Raw genomic sequence first — 21,979 nt, 5'->3', positions numbered from 1 at the left:
CGTGATGGAGGGATATGGGGTGGCACCAGCCCCCCTTAAAATATGATTGATTTTCTATGCTGTATTCTAATAAAAACTCTATGTACTCACCAGCCAATTTTGGATATGTGTAGAAAGCCTCTAAAGAACAAAAAGATATAACAGCAAAATGATCAGGAACTACTGCGACACGTGCAAGAAAATAGGCTGCACTCTCCGACCAGCCTCTGTCATACTTAGGCCATAGTTGATTACATGGTCTTTATTTTCTGTGCCTTTGCCTTTCTCTGGCTCTTGCTTGTCCTCTGTGTCTCCCTCTCCCTCCCCCTCACCATATTACCCCCTCTCTAATGCCCCCTCCTTCTGCACAGGCAGGCTCTTGCCCTTGTCTGTCTCCTGCATGCTCATTATTCCTGTACAATTCAGTCATACCCTTGCAGTATACAGTAAAATTGTGTTTGAGAACTGATTGCTTACAGGATGAGTTTCACCTATCAGCTAAATTGGACAGTATTTGCATTTGGTTGCTCTAAATTGGGAGGAAATTAAATTGTTCCCCAATCTAGGCTACGTCTATCTGACATCTTTTACAACAATACCACATAACTATCATGTATCTGTGTGACAGGTTATTGCGATTGTTGCCCTTTTAATCATGCAGGGATTCACACGATGTGTTTTACAGCATTTGAGAGTAATATGATTCAATAGCAAATGAATGCAAAGGAGTTCAAGTACCTTGGGGTTTTGTTCGCGAGTGAGGGGACAATGGAGCGGGAGATTGGTCGGAGAATCGGCGCAGCGGGTGCGGTATTACATTCAATCTATCGCACCGTTGTGACGAAAAGAGAGCTGAGCCAGAAGGCAAAGCTCTCGATCTACCGGTCAGTTTTCGTTCCTACCCTCACCTATGGTCATGAAGGCTGGGTCATGACCGAAAGAACGAGATCCAGGGTACAAGCGGCCGAAATGGGTTTCCTCAGGAGGGTGGCTGGCGTCTCCCTTAGAGATAGGGTGAGAAGCTCAGTCATCCGTGAGGAGCTCGGAGTAGAGCCGCTGCTCCTTTGCGTCGAAAGGAGCCAGTTGAGGTGGTTCGGGCATCTGGTAAGGATGCCCCCTGGGCGCCTCCCTAGGGAGGTGTTCCAGGCACGTCCAGCTGGGAGGAGGCCTCGGGGAAGACCCAGGACTAGGTGGAGGGATTATATCTCCAACCTGGCCTGGGAACGCCTCGGGATCCCCCAGTCGGAGCTGGTTAATGTTGCTCGGGAAAGGGAAGTTTGGGGTCCCCTGATGGAGCTGCTCCCCCCGCGACCCGACACCGGATAAGCGGACGAAGATGGATGGATGGATGGATGAATGCAAACCATTTTGATCTGCAAGGTTTATTCGGTGCATTTTGTTCTAATGCAATGATCAGTGGCTGTGAACATCTGACCTAATGTTCATGAACGTAAATATCATATAGTTTGACAGAGTTTAAAGTCATTCGACGATTGTGCCAAAGCGATTGAGAATAACAGTATAAACTTTATTATTCATGTCTAAATTGAGATCAGTCCTGTTGAGTTTCAGGGTATAAGCCAGTTATATTAAATTCCAGTTTAGCAGAAGAAAATGTCACCAATAAGGTGAAGAATAACTGATTGAAGGTCTTACCTGCAGTGACGTTACAGTCCAGCACAAAGGCCAACAGGCAGCTGTGGATAGTCACCCTTTGAAATGATTCAGTGCACAGAATAACGTCTGATCATCTTCTATTTAAGTTGAGAACAGGATCTGTGTGGTAAATTGGGATGTTGTTTCTCGATAGAAAAAGAAAACACTTCATGCACGCACTTCCCATTATGGTCGATGAACACTGATGATGTTGAACACAAGTTCTCAAAATTATAAATAACACGTGGAAATAATTTGGTTAAGCGCATTGTGAGAAATGAGCTACCACGCAAAGAAAAATGTCCTCGTACAAGTCTGCAGAATCCTCTGAACTTATTTTGTTAAAATGTTTCGTTATCAAAGCAACAGAACGAAAGCTCAGTGCCCATTGGCAGAGGTAACAAAAGAGAAATTAGAAAAGGTTTTATTGCCACAATAAGTACATTAATGTGGAATTTGCCTTGGTGAATGGTGCACAAACAAACAAACATATTAAACATTAATATGAAATAAATAATAACAAACAATATATACATATTAACTGTTGCATAAGAACAAAGAGGCTGAATGGGTTGAGTGCAGGAATGCGAAGAATATATAGTCTGTATCACGTTTCGTCCCTTTGTCAAGGTGTTGTTTTGAGTTCGTATTACATTTTCTGTTTTATTTTCCACTTCCTGTTTTATCTTGAAGGTTTTCTGTTCTCCCTCGTGTTGTCTTGTTTTACTTCCTGATAGTTTTTAGATGCTCTTGTTTCTGCGTGATGGAGGATCAGACATCACTTCCTGTTTCTGCTGTGTGTCGCTTCTGTTTGTCGAGCTGCAAAAGAGAGAAAATAAACATGGACGTGATGTTTTCATGCAACTTTTCAGTCAACGTCAACATGTAAAACAGCATTTATGGCAGGGGGTGGGGCTAGAAGGGGGACATGGGGTGGCACTAGCCCCCCTGAAATATCATTGCCCCCCCATCAATCCATTGGGCTAGATTGCTGTCAATCTGACAATTGACACTTCCATTGGATCAGAGTACTGTCACTTGGCTGCCTGTTCTGCCAATCTCCCCAGCCCTTGTCACATGACCAATTAATGTAATAATGAATGTGATGTTGTATTTAGCAGAATTACATTATGTTGTTCTATCCTATCCAATATTTCCTATATTACTAACCAGATTTTCTATGCTGTATTCTGATATAATGACCCTCGCCCTGGACCGTCCCTTACTGATTATTGACTCCCCAAAGATGTGTGATAATAGCAGCAACAGTTCCCCCATGTGGCAGTTCATAGAACACTGTACATTGGAGCAAGGGTGTAACTTTGGGGTCATATTGGGGGCTTTGAGAGTCCCAATTTTGAGCAAAATTGAAATTTTGAGCGTCAAACAGAAACACTTCATTTTCTGCATTCTGGTGAACTTTTCTGGAACAATTTATGCTGCAAATGTCTTTTTATGTGTAATTATGTAAAGGACATTATAATTTTTTTGTAGGAGGGGGGTATTATTGTTATTATTATTATTGTTATTATTACTGTTGTAACCCCCCCCCCCCCAATCCCCCTGTAAATCACGCCTATGCATTGGAGTTATACATCCTGAACATGACTTCATTGAAGAGTATTATGAAAGAAGTGCTGGAGATTAAAGTGTACCCACCTTTCCTCCAGGTGGTGACGGTGATGCTGATCATGATGATTAAATAGAGGATTCCAATCACCGTACGAACACACATCTGCCACGGATAAGGAGTCTCTGGAAGACAAGAACCATCCAGAATCAGACCCTCGTCTGGTACACGTATTGGACGACTGATTGAGTTTCACTGAAAATGTTGATTCCATAAGTAAGACAGAGTTTGGAGACACATTGAACATTTTCTTTGATTGTCAGAACAGCACAAAAGATAAAAAGCCACTGGATGACCTGTACAGTTCAGCTGTACACAGGAACGCTGCGTACATCATTGGTGACATTAACATCCCCTCTAAACCAGGGTTTTCTCTAGGTTTGTGGAAGACTTAAGTGCACGTATTTGGCGGGGGGTTTAGGAGCCCTCCCTCAAGAAAATGTTGTTTTTCAATTTACAATAATGCAATTTTGCCTCATTTTTAACTATTATTATGTACATGTCTGTATCTAAAACGTTGGAAAAGCTAGAGCACATAATAAATAAATAACACTCAAAAAGTGTCCTGACCAGTTACCTGCATTGGTGGAAGTTCTAGCTGTTGTATTTCCTGTTGTTGCTGTTGTCAGGGTTGTTGTTGCTGTTGTCAGGGTTGTTGCTGTTGGAGGAAGTGCTGCTGATGTTGGTCTTGTTGTGGTTGTGGTTGTGGTTGTTGTGGGTGGTGCCTTGTTACCTTCAGAGCATGAAAGAGAAGATAAGATCATACATGGCATGGACATACTTTACTACAGGTCATAGACGCTGTTTGAAATGGTTGACAGGCTGTGACGTTTCTGCGGTCCATCATTTTGCATAGTGTCATGTTTTAAAATACCATTAACCTCAGAGGTTTGTGTCAAGGCAGAAACCTCAGGTTCTTTTTCACCTGTTTCTATATAGAGGAATAGAGACGATAGACACCACTGCCATGTCTGTACGGTAAATATGAAGCCACATCCTGTTAGCTTAGCTTAGCATATGGACTGGAAACAGAGGGGAACAGCTAGCCTGGCTCTGTCCAAAAGTAACAAAAATCTCTTACTAGCAGCTCTACAGCTCACTGAATGCCACATCATATCTGGTTTGTTTAATATGTGTTTACCTCCGCCCATATTTCTGTGTTTCTCTCTGATTTCCTGTCTCTTACCTTCCATCACGTTCAGATAAACAGCTGGTTTTCCATCACAGTAGTAAAGTCCAGAGTCACCAGGCTGCACGTCTGTTATAGTCAACGTCTGGTCAACAGGGGAAACATCAAACCTTCTTAGTTGTATTCCACCAGAGTCTCTGGTCCATGTTGGAACATGTGATGCTCCGACATCATGAGGACATGTCAGAGTGATGCTGGTCCTCTCTGGAGCAGGGACTATAGTTGTTCCTGAACACAACAAACCTACTGAGTCAGTACAAACATAGATTCATGTTTATAATGAACCCTCATAAATGTATTACACATGTTCAGTATAAACTCAGAGGCCATTTGAAGAGTTTTAGGGTTATTTTCACTTAAAATGTGCTCCATGTTTATGAGGTTTTAGAGGAGAGATCTTTCCATATGTGACTACACAAGAACAAGATGACCCTTTTACCATGTTGTTAAAATTATAATTAGGGTTCTCTTAGGGGTCTAGGGGTCTCTTAACCAAAACAATGGATTGCAAACACGGACTTTTGATGACGTTGGGAAGTTGCGTGGAATTATGGGAGTTGTAGTTTTAATTGTTAAACACCATCGCTGATTAGTATGCATTCAGTTTATTGATGTTGTAACCTCATAATGTTATCCACCAAGCATTAGCATTAACGTTAGCTACAGTCAACCAGCACATTGTAGTAATGTTAAGCTGGATCAATATTGATATGTATCAATAAGGTCTTTGCTGTATTGCTGTGTTGGAAAATGGCAAGTAATTAATCGCAAAATGATGCCTTGTGGCAGAAAAAGCAATATAACGGTTACATGTATTTTTTTTTTGTGACATTGTATGATTTACAATTACTCCTGAATGTATCATGTGGGTACTCGTGTTTTGACGGAAGTTACGAGTAACTAGAGGGTGAAAGGTTATATGACGCCACTGACAGGCCCTGAAGGAAACATCCCGTGTTGAAAAATAAAATAACAGATTTCTCTGGCTTTGACATTTGGTGGAAACATTTGGGATAGTGTAAGTGACAAATTGATGACATAGGTAAGGTCGTTTATAGACATTTTAATCCAATTAACAGATCCATTGTTTTTAGGAAGTAAATATTCCTGCCAATCACAGTGCCATGAACTTAAGACTTGATTTTAAATCCTTGTTATAAATAATGATTATATTATACTTTACAAAATAGTTGCCATTTACATTTGAAATGCATAATTTCATTATTGTGCCAAAACAATATTTTTTTAATCAAACTCTATTATTTTATTAAACATTTAGTTTAGTGACATGATTCTGAAAAACGGGAAGAGAAAGCAGAACGATTTTATTGGAGATTGATGTTACCTGATGGGATCACCGTCAGATCTGCAGCGGCTTCATTGTTACAGAAGTATCTTCCAGAGTCTGAGACGACAGGATTTAGAAAGTACAGTGACTTATCAGCTAATAAACGGTATCGTCTGCCCGGGTCATCAATGTGTTTTATGAGTCGGCCACCTTTAACTGTCAGTATGTTAACTGTGTCTCCGTTCCTCTCTCTGCTCCACGTCACGTCTCTCTCCACAGAGTGAGGACATCGCAGAGACATCGGCTTCTTTTCTTTAACTATTTGATGGATTATTCCTGCAAAAGAAACAGAATTTACAATAAATAAGAATCTGTTCTCAGATTGTCAGCATTTCCAATATTTCTAATAATGTATACTCTTTATTGATCCCCAAAGGGGAAATTACAATTCACACTCTGCTTATACATAGGCCTGAATACACACACACACACACACACACACACACATGCTCAGGTCCTTTACATGCACTAATAGAGAGATGTCAGAGTGAGTGGGCTGGGACTGCTAGCAGGTACCCTGAGGGGGGCCTTGCTCAAGAGCACCTTGGCAGAGCCCAGGAGGTGATCTGGCATCTCTCCAGCTACCAGTCCACCTCCGTACTTAGGTGCGTCCCCTTCAGAAGCTCCACCCCCAGATTCATGTACAGATAACTACTGGCCAGTCGGCACATTCACATGTTGCCACCTCCTCCCCCCCCCCCCCACTACCATCAACTGTCTCTGCCTGTTGCTGATTGGCTGGAACAATGCTTTGTGGCTCATTCACGTCATTTTCCAGTCACACAGCCGGGGCTCTGTATTATCACCGCTTTTTTTCAGCGCACAGAAAATAGAGAGCTGGGAGACCCTGAGGAGATATTCACTGAATTTGACAAAAAGTTGTAATGGATTACTATACCTTTAATAATAAATAAATACGGAAATTGAAACTGTTATATACAAAATGGCTGTTTAGCATAAGAAAATGGAGGCTGAATGCAGAAAGCAAAAACTATACAGTATGTGTAATTGCAGATGTGGATATGTAGATGAGGACATACGTTTAGAATAGTTTCCCTCAACACGTTAACCTCACACCGACTACAACCTGTCGCATCTCTGGAGTTGAGCTACAAACATCATCTTTTAAAACTGATGAGACCGAATTGATTAATTTATAAAATAAAGTCCTTACCTGCAGCAGCCTTATAGCCAAGCACTAAGACGAGCAGGTAGATATTCACCCTCATCCTCACGCAGACTGACGGGACTGATCGGTGATCACAGTTTGCATCTGAAGTGAGAACAGGAACTCGGCTGTCAGTGTGTTTAAGTGTGAATAGAAACCCACAATGTCGTCTCATATCGATGCCCTCCTCTATTTCCTCCTCTGGTTTATGAATGTTGATGTCTCCTCTAATTTCAAACACAACTCCTACATTTGCCACAGCTAGAAAGTTAACTCAATTATTTATTTATTTTCAAATCAAGCTGTTCTCATGTACTACTCGTTCATAAAGTTAGAAAAAGCAATGCACTGTATAACACTACACAGTAATGGCAGGGCCATTGTAAGGATAGCTGGCCCTTGAGTCCTCTCCTAACGCACCCAGTTTGTTATTGCACTTTCACTGGAAGTAACGAATAACTCCAGGACATTAAAGCTTTAGTGCGTACCTTTTTGATATTATTAATATATTACATTCAAGCCGTTGCCAAATGAGTTGCCACAAAGCTAATTAAGACCATCAGCTCCACACTCAGTACGGCTATGTTCAGAAGATTGTGGTGACTTTCCCGTGCAGAAATTCAAGTGAAGATAATGACCTCTTCTGAAGAGTCCATCATGTTTTTTGTGTCCTCCTTGGCTACTAGCAACTGCGTGGGGGTGGTCCGTGATCATGGAAGGCCTGTATCGTGTGGTCGCGCCGACAGCGTCTGGGTACAATGCACAACTCAGGACGAAGAGGAATCAGATCAGATTAAAATGATTCATGGCTATTATCCCCTGCAAAGATACAGACAGGACATTAGTGTTGACTGCTCCTTTTGGAAACTGGCTCCTGAACAATTCTTTTGGCCCTGTAGTTGTCCAACATATTGAGTCCGAAATTGTCCTCGTCATACCAAAAGCTTTCTGTTTGTCCAATGCATCCACCATTAATCTGATCCTGTTACTATCTAGCGTTCATATTTACGTTTTTAAGTCCAAGGTTGCTAACCACAAACCATCCTTTTTTATCTTTGAAAATGAACTCAAACATTTCATCAATTCAACAATCTAAAACTAAGAAAGCTATTAAAAGCATCAACCTATATATGTTGAGGAAGTGGTTTCTGTTCTTTGTGTTCTGATTGGTGCGCTGCCTGTCGCTGAATGCTCTTTCTATACAGGAGAAAAAAAACCATCCATAATGCTCAATCAATATCAGGATGTTCCTTCGTGACCCTGGACCATCAGATTCCGCTGCTCTTTGGCCTTTGAAACCATGAAGCGCAAGTCAGCGCTGGATGAAGTATTCAGATTACTGCAGTAAAAGTATTAATACCACACTGTAAACGTACTCTTACTGTTACAGTTAAAGTCCTGGATCGGAAGTAAACGTGTGTAAGTATCAGCAGGAGAATGTAGTTAAAGTATTGAAACATTGTAGAAAGTGTAAAAGATCCAAACAGTTGTGTGTTTAATGGTCTACACACACACACACACACACACACACAGACAGACAGACAGACAGACAGAGTTGTGCTTTTAATGGTCTCATCATCTCAGCAGACTTGTAGTCCTCTATATTGTCGGCTAGTTTACTTTAGAATCAAACCTCAGATTTTATAAACTACATGTGTTCTGTGTGAGGTAATCTTAATGTGTAAAGTAACTAAAGTAACTAGTAACTAAAGCTGGAACAGATGAATGTAGCGGAGTAAGTAAAGTAACTAGTAACTAAAGCTGGAACAGATGAATGTAGCGGAGTAAGTAAAGTAACTAGTAACTAAAGCTGTAACAGATGAATGTAGCGGAGTAACTAAAGTAACTAGTAACTAAAGCTGGAACAGATGAATGTAGCGGAGTAACTAAAGTAACTAGTAACCAAAGCTGGAACAGATGAATGTAGCGGAGTAACTAAAGTAACTAGTAACTAAAGCTGTAACAGATGAATGTAGCGGAGTAACTAAAGTAACTAGTAACCAAAGCTGTAACAGATGAATGTAGCGGAGTAACTAAAGTAACTAGTAACTAAAGCTGGAACAGATGAATGTAGCGGAGTAACTAAAGTAACTAGTAACTAAAGCTGGAACAGATGAATGTAGCGGAGTAACTAAAGTAACTAGTAACTAAAGCTGGAACAGATGAATGTAGCGGAGTAACTAAAGTAACTAGTAACTAAAGCTGGAACAGATGAATGTAGCGGAGTAACTAAAGTAACTAGTAACTAAAGCTGGAACAGATGAATGTAGCGGAGTAACTAAATTAACTAGTAACTAAAGCTGTAACAGATAAATGTAGTGGAGTAAAAAGTACAATATTTCTCAAATATGAAGACATAAAGTACAAGTAGGTCAACATTTGGACTGAAGGACAGTACTGGAGTAAATGTACTTAGTTACTCTCCAGCCCTGAGAGCGGTGAACAGCACACAGGTGATTCCACTTCTTCTGGCTGATTCAACTCCGCTCAGGCTGAAGGTGGGCGGAGCTTACGTGTGAATGACATGCACGCTCATCTTTTCTACCAATAAGAATGACGAAGCTGTCATTAGTCCGGCCCTAACAGGAGGAAGGTGTCAATCAATCAGTGCAGCCCCGCCCACCCAATCAGCCAGATGACCCGAAACAGCTGTGTGGCTGTTGAGCCTGTAGCTTAGCGGTTTCCTCCAGAGCTGTCGGACAGCAGACTGCTCCACTAAACTCTGGTGAGTCTCCAAACAGTGTGCTCTGTTTAACAAGAACACAACTTTAACTCTCAGTTAGGCCGGTTACATATTGCTAGTGGTGGGCAGATCGAGGCTTCGTGAAACAATGAAACAGTTGAAGCAAATGTGCCATATTGTCTCGAGGTTTCGAAACAATCCGACACCCGTCTCAACGGTGACACCTAGTGGCCACTTGCAGGTGTTGATCTGAAACAACCTTGACAACGGGCCATTTAAAAAAAAAAAAATTATGATTTTATTTTTGTAATATGTGAAGCTTGTAAGGCTTGTCATTTTGGTCATGAAAAATGAATATTAATAAAAAATCAAGCCACAATGTCTCACTTTTTCTTATAGATTTTTATTCCAAAATATGAATTTCTTTGCTGTGGAAGGACTTCTTTTTTTTTTACCCATAATTTCTCCAGCCTTTGAAAAAAATCCTCTCACATTTTTTTAGCAAGGACTTACAAATGAGGAAAGATTACTGCTCTCTCCAGTAAGTTAGGGGATCATGAGTTCTGGGCAAAAACGCAGAGTGGAGGTATCTTTTTCACCTCCACTGTGGCATCATCTGTAGCATTGTGTATCATCTTGGTTTCACGGATACTATCATCAAAACTTTTCCCATAAACTGTCCTGTGTTTCTACTTGTGTTGATTATGATGGGCCTGATGTTTACATTTGTGGCTCTGAATGAAAATGAAAACGGAGCTTACATTTTTATCTATCTATCTATCTATCTATCTATTAATGTGTCACTGTATGTATACTCTGTCTGTCTCTAGCCTATCAGTCAATGTGTAAATTTAAATGTAAGCCTAAATATAACTCGCACTATAAATGTCACTATTTCACCAAAAATACGCTATCTCAAAATCAAACTCCTGTCACAAAAACCCAAGAGGTCAAGCTGTATTGACTTCACTTTATACAGATGTGCGGTTGTGTGGTCTGTTCCAGACCCTGTCAATCAAACGCTGATTCGGCGGACCATGCCACCTGTCGAAACGCTTGTGAAACACTCCGAAGCTTCATTTAGCCGTAGTCACGTGACATGGGTGTTTTGAATCACGCTTCGGATCAGTGTTTCGAAACTCTGCGCTTCGGGATCTCGACAAAGCTTCGGAACGTCAGTTTCGCTTCAGCCATCCCTACATATTGCACACGTCGCGCGAGCGTCAGCTGTTTATATTTCGACTCCGAAGGAAATGTTCTGGAGCCTATTTTGCCGTCAGTACTGCAGACGTTGTCTTTGCTGTAATCAGTATATATTTATGTTTAACACTTCATTTTATCAATGGGAAACATCCATGTGTCCAGACAAGTCTAGCTAGTGTGTAAAGACATAGAAAAATCCACGCAGCTGACACGCAACAGAAACGCCACGCTCACGCCACGCCGGCAGTGTGTAACCGGCCTTAGCGTCCCAGTCAGCGGGGAACGTGACTTAAGATTGCTGAGGGACTGAATTATTACTTCTGTATGAAACACACTTTTAGATTTGTGAAGGCTTTTTCTTTGAGAACGCAATAAAGGGAGATTTCAGTGGTTTTCTAATGTAGACCACATTAGACCAAAGGTGTCAAAACTGGGCTGGAAATGTGCGTACGCCACTTCCCACGCAAAGGTTGTGATTTCTAAAAAAAACAAACTGGACGGGAGAATGTGCGGTCCTCCACGCGAACTCTGACTGTGTATATGTGTGTGTGTGTGTGTGTGTGTGTGTGTGTGTGTGTGTGTGTGTGTGTGTGTGTGTGTGTATATATATATATATATACAGTGGGGGAAATAAGTATTTGACCCCTTGCTGATTTTGCAGGTTTGCCCACTTACAAAGAATGCAAAAATCTACAATTTTAATCATATGTACATTCTAACAGTGAAAGACAGAATCCCAAAGAAAATTCCAGAAAATCACATCATATGAATTTATTAAAATTGATAACCATCTGATGAGGAAAAACAAGTATTTGACCCCCTGGACAAACAGCAAGTATTCTGGCTCCTACAAGCCAGTTAGTCTTTCTTTAAGACACAGCCCCAATCCGAACCAATTATCTACATCAAATACACCTGCCTCACCTCGTTACCTGTATAAAAGACACCTGTCAACACCCAAACAACCAGCATCCAACATCACCACCATGGGCAAGACCAAAGAGCTTTCTACGGACATCAGGGACAAGATTGTTTATCTGCACAAGGCTGGGATGGGCTACAAGAGAATCGGAAAGCAACTTGGAGAGAAAAGATCAACTGTCGGTGCAGTTATCAGGAAATGGAAGAAGCACCACACCACCGCCAACCTCCCTCGGTCTGGGCCTCCACACAAGATCTTGCCTCGTGGGGTGTCCCTGATCATGCGAACGGTGAGGAATCATCCCAAAACCACAAGGGGGAACTGATGAATCAACTGAAGGCAGCTGGGACCACAGTTACAAAAGAAACGGTTGGTAACACACTACGCCGTCATGGATTGAAATCCTGCAGCGCACGCAAGGTCCCCCTGCTCAAGAAGAAACATGTACAGGCCCGCATGAAGTTTGCCATTCACCACCTGGACGACTCAGAAGAGGCCTGGAAGAAGGTGATGTGGTCAGATGAGACCAAAATAGAACTTTTTGGCCTCAACTCAACTCGTCGTGTTTGGAGGGCAAAGAACACTGAGTACAACCCAAAGAACACCATCCCCACCGTCAAGCATGGTGGTGGCAACATCATGCTTTGGGGGTGCTTTTCAGCAGAGGGGACGGAACAACTCCATCGTATTGAGGGGAGGATGGACGGGGCCATGTATCGTGGAATTCTGGACCGACACACAAAAGAGTGGCTGAAGAAGAAGCACATCAAGGTTCTGGAGTGGCCTAGCCAGTCTCCAGACCTGAATCCGATTGAAAATCTTTGGAGGGAGCTTAAAATTCGAGTTGCCAGGCGACAACCTCGGAACCTGAATGATTTGGAGGCTGTCTGCAGGGAGGAGTGGGCCAACATCCCTGCCGAAATGTGCACAAACCTTGTCACCAACTATAAAAACCGTTTGACATCTGTGCTGGCCAATAATGGCTTTTCTACAAAATATTAACATGCTGTTTGTCCAGGGGGTCAAATACTTGTTTTTCCTCATCAGATGGTTATCAATTTTAATAAAATCATATGATGTGATTTTCTGGAATTTTCTTTGGGATTCTGTCTTTCACTGTTAGAATGTACATATGATTAAAATTGTAGATTTTTGCATTCTTTGTAAGTGGGCAAACCTGCAAAATCAGCAAGGGGTCAAATACTTATTTCCCCCACTGTATATGTGTGTGTGTGTGTGTGTATATATGTGTGTGTGTGTGTGTGTATATATATGTATGTATGTATGTGTGTGTGTGTGTGTGTGTGTGTGTGTGTGTGTGTGTGTGTGTGTGTGTATCCCAGCAGAGATCTGGGGAGCAGTTAACCATAGTCCTCATAAATCCACCAGAGTTTGGATCAACACAAAGAAAGAGGAAGGTGACGGACATCCGTCCGAAAAGAGGAACATCCGGCGGAATTTCCAGCGGCACCGGAGCAATCCCGTAAATGAATCGTCGTCAAAAAAGACTACTGTGAAAGTTACAAAACATTCAATCCGCAGAGAAATGCACACATCCAGTATTAGAAACTGTGCCTTGAAACGTCCATTGCGACGTCACAACTATACTATAAATGGGTAGAAAGTGTCGCTACAGAGCCGTTACAGTCATTCCTCGGCTGCAATGACGGAGCAGAGTTATTGGTTCTGGTTGTTTGCCGTTGCTTTGGGTTTCTTCAGTAAACAATACGTGTTGTCAGCGAGCTGTGACAAACCTGTGGGCCAATAAAAAATACAGAACAGAATTTTGTACGTTTCATCAGAGTGAAAAAATCACCATCTGCTTCTCATTCAGTGTTTTTGTTAAATATATATTAATATTATTTAGTTTCTGTATTTCCAGTTTTAAATAGAATCTGTTGTCTTACATATATAATGGCCTCTTTGACCCAGTAAACCTGCTTATGTATCTGTATATGTCTTAAAGTTACCTTTATTTGTATGATTTCCAACCAAGGAATATGGGGACTCATTAGGAAGCGATGTCACTGTGAGAAGGAATGAAACACAATGAATATGTAATGCATGTTACCAGTAATGTTATATTAAAGGAACACGCCGACTTATTGGGAATTTAGCTTATTCACCGTAACCCCCAGAGTTAGACAAGTTGATACATACCCTTCTCATCTCCGTGCGTGCTGTAACGCTGTCTGACTGCTCCAGCATTAGCTTAGCCTAGCATAGATCCTGCAGGTAACTGGTTCCAACTAGCCTACTGCTCCCAATTGTGACAAAAGTGACAAAATAACGCCAACATGTTCCTATTTACATGTTGTGATTTGTAGAGTCACAGCGTGTACAAAAAACAACGTAACATGAGACACAGCCATCTTCTAACAGTAAACAAACCGGGAACTATATTCTCAGACAAGCTTGCTGCGAGCATATCACTCCGCCCAAGTACTATATTCTTCGGCCTGAGAATATAGTTCCCGGTTTGTTTATGGTTAGAAAATGGCTGTGTCTCATGTTACGTTGTTTTTTGTACACGCTGTGACTCTATAAATCACAACATGTTAATAGGAACATGTTGGCGTTATTTTGTCACTTATTGGGAGCTGTAGGATTACTGGAACCATTTACCTGCATGTTCTGTGCTGGGCTGATGCCGCTGGAGCCGTCAGACAGCATTACAGCACGCACGGAGATGAGAAGGGTATGTATGGACTTGTCTTACTCTGGGGGTTACGGTGAATAAGCTAAATTCCATATAAGTCGGCGTGTTCCTTTAAAGGTGCAATATGTAATATTGTATTTAATACTGGCAGCTAGCGGTTAAAATAGTTACTGCACTACCAATTCAAAATACTGGAGTCGTCTCCCCCGCACCCTCCTGCCCAGACTCGAAGTTCACGGGGGTTGCCAGGCTGAGACCGCAGCATTCAAAACAATGTTGCTAGACGCTTTTCTCACATAGCCAGACGTTACTCCACAGCACAGTAGCTAACGGTAGATGTTAGTCTCACAAAGCCAGACGTTACTCCACAGCACAGTAGCTAACGGTAGATGCTAGTCTCACAAAGCCAGACGTTACTCCACAGCAGAGTAGCTAACGGTAGATGCTAGTCTCACATAGCCAGACGTTACTCCACAGCAGAGTAGCTAACGGTAGATGCTAGTCTCACATAGCCAGACGTTACTCCACAGCAGAGTAGCTAACGGTAGATGCTAGTCTCACATAGCCAGACGTTACTCCACAGCGGAGTAGCTAACGGTAGATGCTAGTCTCACATAGCCAGACATTACTCCACAGCACAGCGGAGTAGCTAACGGTACTTTCAACCAGTTTGGTTGAAAGAAACCCAAACTGTTCCGCGTGAATTCCCCAAGGGGGTAAGCTTCGCTTCAGAACTCAAACCTCCTATGGCGCCATTTTGTTGCTACCTGCAAATCACCTTCCGTTAGCATTCCACTGACTAGCATTCATTTTGGCGTCACTTGACAGCAAATAACTTTACATCTGAAGCGTTTAGATACTCTATTTGTCCGTTGTTTAGTTCTAAAGAAACACGACAATGTATAAAAGGCTGCATTACCTTGTATCTCACGTTATGGCTCCGTCGCAGACGTTTTTGTAAAAATAGGCTAACGATTGTGTCACACAGTAGAGGAATTACCGTATAGTACAGGATAAGCTTGCAGGCAGTTTGGATTTACATGAACTGTTTAGGTTTAATTACTAATGTTAACTAGCATTTTAGTTAGCAATAATTAGCCTGTGCTTATGTTATCTCCTTACACATACCTACGCTCTCCGTCTCTGTGAGATTGGGAATGATTGAGATTTCTCTCGGCACAGCTACCAGAAGACTTCACACTTTCAGACACGTTGCTCACGTCATATTTACGTTGTCTCTCTCAGTTGGAGGCTGCGCAGTAAAGCTAGTGATCACCGTAAAAGTGCCCCTAATATCCTTCACTGGTCTCCGTCCAGAGCAACGGGGTCTGTTGGTCCATTGTATACTGTCTATGGAATTCCCCGCTACTTGAAAACAAAAGATGGCCGCTGCTACTGGCGAACAGCAGTCTTCGGAATCGGCTTTGGCCGCGACTCTGGAAGACTTGGAGTTCAGCTTTTCTTCGAGAAAAGAACAAAGAACGGCACTGAAGTCATTTTTAAAAAAAGATGTGTTCGGAGTTTTGCCGACCGGATACGGCAAAAGTTTAATCTATCAACTAGCGTTGCTCTGGTTGTTGATCTTATTGCGTGCAGAGGGAATTTGAAAGACAACCGTTTATCCCGCCCCTCGGATTGAACCCTGCCAATGGTGAGTTCCCAGACCCAACATCTGGATGTGGGGCTGGCTTTTCAGGCTACATTGCGGCCCTAGCGGTGGCAGAAATACAACCTAATATCTAAATCAGAAAATGTAACTGTCTCTGTTTTGAACGTAAAAGTCTGGATTTTAAACACGTGTTTAAATTCGTGAATGTTTGCAGTTTTGCCTCAAAACTATTAAGTTTAGAAAAAGAATATGGTTTTTGGGTTAAAATTAGACGTTACTTTACTTTCCGAAGTAGTTCAGAAGAAGAGATTTGGGTTAAAATCAGAGACGCTATACGTCACTTCCTAAAGGTTAAGAAAAAGGAACATCTCTTATCTCTCACCATTAGTCGTCTGAAGCAAAAATCCCTCCTGTATCTCATCATAGACGGGGTTTCTTTCTTCACTTCCTGTGAAAAACACATCAGTAAAACACATCACAGTTTTCACACACAGTCCTCTTTACACGAACCAAACTCAGTTCTCTCAGGGTGTTTTCACACTTGGTTCATTTTTCCACCTTCCAAATTAACTCCGACCTATTAGTCAGAATTTTGTGTTCATATGTGAAGACTTTAAATATGTCTGAAAAGTAGCGGGGCGAAGCAGAAGCTTGTTTATTTTCCCCGCCCCTTATATCCAACTCTAAACAGTTCCTATACATATTATATATTCATCAACACCCACATTTTTGGGGTTTATGTATACTTTCTTTTATTAGTGCATCTTCTTAAATGTGTATTTATTGATTCAATGTTTGTCCTTTTAATGTGTAAACAGGTCAGGTTTGATTCACCTTGTCTTTTAAACCGTCTCCGAGTGAAGTAGACGATGATGAGGAAGAGGAGGAGGAGGAAGGAGACGACCACTCCAATCACCCAATATAGTTGATGGACTTCAGGGTCACCTGGAAGACAAAGTAAGAACTAATTAACACTTTGAACAAATAGCATGTCATTTACAAACACAGCTCAGTTTTTGTTACAGCAGAGCACAAATCAGTCAGTTATTATATGAAGTATTATTTTGTCGTGCATGTGTATTTCAATACAATTATATACGCTTGATAGGCTGTTGTATCTACAGGTTAAAATATAAAAAACAACAAAATAAAAACAAAGAATGAATTGATGGTCCAGGTAAAAGTCCAGAGTCACCAGGCTGCACATCTGTTATAGTCAACATCTGGTCAACAGGGGAAACAACAAACCTCCTTCGTAGTGTGTCTCTGCTCCATGTTGGAGCTCCATGGCGGCCATTTTACTTACCGCCATAAGCTAGTTATGTATTTTGCATCATATCTCCTGAACCATACATAATAACACAGACAGGCGATGTCTAACCCTACTGTCCCAATCAGTCCTCCAAACCATGCGTAGTTTATCCCTACCGTCTAATACGAACACACAGGAAAGCCTCATATATTATCGCTATTATGTTGTGTTTTCCATGTCTATTTTGAAATGGTTGACAGGCAGTGACATTTCTGTGGTCCGTCTCACGGCTGGCAGAGGATGTGGTTTGCTTGACTTGTCATGTTTTAAAATAAAAATGAACCTCAAAGTTTTGTGTGAAGGCAACTTGGTTGAGGTTATTTTTCAGCAGTTTCTATTCAAAGGAATAGAGACACTACATAACAGTTATGTCTGTCCGGTAAATATGAAGCCACAGCCTGTTAGCTTAGCTTAGCATAAAGACTGTTGAGAGGAGAACAGCCATACTGTAGGTGGAAATCACTTGGGGGTTGGGACCCACCCCATCTTAGGGCTGTCCGCCCCCCCCCCTCCCTGTGTGTTTACTTCCGCCCATATTTCTGTGTTTCTCTCTGATTTCCTGTCTCTTACCTTCCATCACGTTCAGATAAACAGCTGGTTTTCCATCACAGTAGTAAAGTCCAGAGTCACCAGGCTGCACGTCTGTTATAGTCAACGTCTGGTCAACAGGGGAAACATCAAACCTTCTTAGTTGTATTCCACCAGAGTCTCTGGTCCATGTTGGAACATGTGATGCTCCGACATCATGAGGACATGTCAGAGTGATGCTGGTCCTCTCTGGAGCAGGGACTATAGTTGTTCCTGAACACAACAAACATACTGAGTGAACCGTCATAAATGTATTACACATGTTCAGTATGAAGTCAGAGGCCATTTGAAGAGTTTTAGGGTTATATTCAGTTGAAATGTGCTCCATGTTTATGAGGTTTTAGAGGAGAGCTCTTTCCAAATGTGACTACACAAGAACAAGATGACCCTTTTACCATGTTGTTAAAATTATAGTAATGTTAATGAATGCATTTAATCCTTCATTTCAACAGATCCATTGTTCTAGAGTAAACAAAGTTTTTTTTGTAGCACTTCCCTTTGTTCCCTTTGTGAAGAGCTCAGTTTAAACGTGCTATAAAGGTATATAAATGCCTTTTCACATTATTAGGCCTATTAATAATAAGAGATGTGGTCAGAGTTTTTAAGATAAATAATGCCTTTGATTTCATAGTTGCGTACGGTAAAATCTTTAGAATTGAAACTAAAAACTTAAACGCAGAAGTGCAGATGTAGGCTGCACCAAAAAGCTAAATATTCCTGCCAATCATAGTGCCACAAATTTAAAACTTTATTTTAAATCCTTGTTCCTACATAAATAATGATTATATTATACTTTACAAAATGGTTGCCATTAAAGGTTAAAAAAGGTGCATTTCCATCTGAAATGCATCATTTCATTAATGTGCCAGAACATATTATTTTAATCAAAGTTTATTTTTTATTAAACATTTAGCTTAGACACATGACTCTGAATAACAGGAAGAGAAACAGGAAGCAGAACGATTTTATTTGAGTTTGATGTTACCTGATGGGATCACCGTCAGATCTGCAGCTGCTTCATTGTTACAGAAGTATCTTCCAGAGTCTGAGACGACAGCTTTTACAATGTGCAGTGACTTATCACCTAATGAACGGTATCGTCTGCCCGGGTCATCAATGTGTTTTATTTCTCCGTCACCACTAACTGTCAGTATGTCAGTTTTGTTTCCATTCCTCTCTCTGCTCCACGTCACGTCTCCCTCCACAGAGTGAGGACATCGTAGAGACACCGGTTTCTTTTCTTCAACTATTTGATGGATTATTCCTGCAAAAGAAACAAAATTCACAATAAATACAAATCTGTTCTCAGATTGTCAGCATTTCTAATATTTAATTAATTTTATAATAATTTACAGTTATTACACACTACACACAGGCCTGAAATACACACATGTTCAGGTCCTTTACATGCACTAATGGAGAGATGTCAGAGTGAGGGGGCTGCGACCGCTGAACAGGCACCCTGAGTGGGGGGGGTTGATCCAGTATTAGCAAGACCAGAACAAGCATTGCAACGTTAAAGGGCAATTGCGTACTGTCAGTTTCCGTCCACTAATAGGGCTGTTTTTGCTGCTGACAGGCTCAGATTATTATTCTAAAGCCCTATACCGTGCAAAATCGGCCATGTCTGTAATTTGTCAAGTAAAAATTCTACTAATCCTGTGCAAATAGAGCTTCAGTGTCTGACAACATTATGAAAATGATCCCTACTGAGATAGACCTTTCTGTTAAAGAGTAAGATCCTTTTTGTTTAACATGAAAAAGCCCCGAAAACACCATCACCAAACCCACCAGACTCCATTTAAATAATCAGTGCTTTTATCAGAATAAAACCAAGCCATCTTGATTCATCTTTCCACTGTTCCAACAATCACCACTTCGATGAGACGGAATTGATTAATTAAAAAAATAAATTCCTTGGTGCCCAGATAGCTCAGGTGGTAGAGCAGGCGCCCATTTATAGAGGAGGTTTACTCCTCAACGCAGTCGGCCCAGGTTCCACTCCGACCTTTGCTGCATGTCATTGCCCCTCTCTCTCCCCTTTTACATCTTCAGCTGTCCTGTCAATTAAAGGCTTAAAGTGCCCAAAAAATAATAAATGAAGTCCTTACCTGCAGCAGCCTTATAGCCAAGCACTAAGACGAGCAGGTAAATGTTCACCCTCATCCTCACGCAGACTGACGGGACTGATCAGTGACCACAGCTTTCATCTGAAGTGAGAACAGGAACTTGGCTGCTCTGTGTCAATGTGCGTAGCGTGCAAATAGAAACCCACAATGTTGACTCATATCCATGCCCTCCTCTATTTCCTCCTGTGATTAATGAATGTTGATGTTTGCTCTTATTTTAAGCACAACTCATACAGTGCCACAATTAGACAGTAACTCAAATCAGGCTGATCTCATGAACTACTCATTCATATAGTTACAATATATGTGGACTGCTGTTTTGAGCCTCAAATTTGGCAATACCAACGTCGCCATCTTGGTTTCTTTAAGCCGCACATGGTCAGATTACTTTGCAGTGAAAACACACAGTGAGAGGGTCCGAGATTAAGATGAAAACACGGACAACAGCCAAAAACACATGTAGGTCTATTTTAATTTCCAGTGTTAGCATGGTTAGCATCGCTAAGCCTCTGTCCTGATTGGCAGGTCCTAAAGCATCCCCTGCTTTATCGTCTATTTTAAAATAAATGGGGCCATAATTTACTCAATGAACATCATGCTGTATTGAAGAAGAGTTGAGACTAGCGATTGAGACCATAAACTCTATGAAAATGTTTACTGCGGTTACAAATAAAGTGAGAAATGGGCTGATTTTCTCATAGACTTGTGTGGAAACAGACTTCATTTTGGAGCCAGTGGACTCGCCCCCTGCTGTAAATTAGAGTGAATGCAGCTTTAAGTCACTTCATCTTTGGCTTCACTTTTTTAGGCCTGGAGGTTTTGTCCATTATTTTTTCAGGTAGGTCAATACAAACAGGTCATTACAGTTCAACTATTACATTGTTTCCCCCGTTTGGTTGTAGTTGCTGCAGAATATCAGTGGTAGAAGAAGTAACAGTAGTTTCTGTAGTCGTCATGGTGTAGAAAGCAGCAGGAGGACTGACTTCTGTTGGACTGAATGAGGACGAACGCAGATGACAGTTGAGTTTTTACTGCTCTTGTTGCTGCGTGATGGAGGATCAGACTCCACTTCCTGTTTCTGCTGTGTGTCGCTTCTGTTTGTCGAGCTGCAAAAGAGAGAAAATAAACATGGACGTGATGTTTTGATGTTTTTAGTCAATGTCAACATGTAAAACAGCATTTATGGCAGGAGGTGGGGCTAGAAGGGAGACATGGGGTGGCACCAGCCACCCCTGAAATATGATTGCCAATCTTCCCAGCCCTTGTCACATGACCAATTAATGTAATAATGAATTTGATGTATTTTGCATAATTACATAACTACAGATACACAAATATATGTTGTTCTATCCAATATTTCCTATATTACTAACCAGATTTTCTATGCAGTATTCTGATGAAATGCCCCTCCCTGGGCCCCCCTTACTGATTATTGATTAAGTGCCACCTCACCCCAAAATCCTGGAATTGCCCCTGGTTATGGTAATTATTAGATACATGTTTATGGTTGTACATGGCTTCCAAATTGGTCTGTTTGTTTGTTTGCAGAATATCTCAAAAACTACTGGGACAAAGATGTGTGATAATAGCAGCAACAGTTCATAGAACACTGTACATTGGAGCAAGGGTGTAACTTTGGGGTCATATTGGGGGCTTTGAGATTCCCAATTTGGAGCAAAATTGAAATTTTGGGCGGCAAACAAACACTTTCTGCATTCTGGAGAACATTTCTGGGAAAATATATACTGCAATGTATGTCTTTTCAAGTGTAATTATGTAAAGCAAATTATAATTTGGGTTTTTGAGTTTTTGTTGGGGGATGCACTAGCCAGTTTTGATTATTGGCTGTACATTACACCACAAACTGTTTAAGTTTTTTAAAAATTAAAGAAAAAAATGTAATT

The 21,979-nt window shown here is 41.3% G+C and overlaps 1 protein-coding gene across 1 annotated transcript; it reads right to left on the bottom strand.

Annotated features, from left to right (window-relative positions):
* Positions 1–2,189: 2,189 nt before the first annotated feature.
* Positions 2,190–20,112, bottom strand: LOC114568529 (uncharacterized). Its single transcript, XM_028598143.1, has 12 exons — positions 20,058–20,112; positions 18,932–19,210; positions 17,929–18,159; positions 16,881–16,991; positions 16,429–16,494; positions 13,749–13,805; positions 6,977–7,075; positions 5,800–6,078; positions 4,452–4,682; positions 3,843–3,998; positions 3,295–3,460; positions 2,190–2,454 (listed from the first exon to the last, which is right to left on the bottom strand). Exons 1-12 carry the CDS (start codon positions 20,110–20,112, stop codon positions 2,376–2,378), a joined length of 1,809 nt encoding a protein of 602 aa, XP_028453944.1. The 3' UTR covers positions 2,190–2,375.
* Between the last annotated feature and the right edge of the window lie 1,867 nt (positions 20,113–21,979).

The sequence above is a fragment of the Perca flavescens genome, chromosome 14 (genome assembly GCF_004354835.1).
Source record: "Perca flavescens isolate YP-PL-M2 chromosome 14, PFLA_1.0, whole genome shotgun sequence".
NCBI lineage: Eukaryota > Metazoa > Chordata > Actinopteri > Perciformes > Percidae > Perca > Perca flavescens.
The sequence above is the reverse complement of the archived record's forward strand: the minus strand, read 5'-3'. Positions and strand labels throughout refer to the sequence as shown.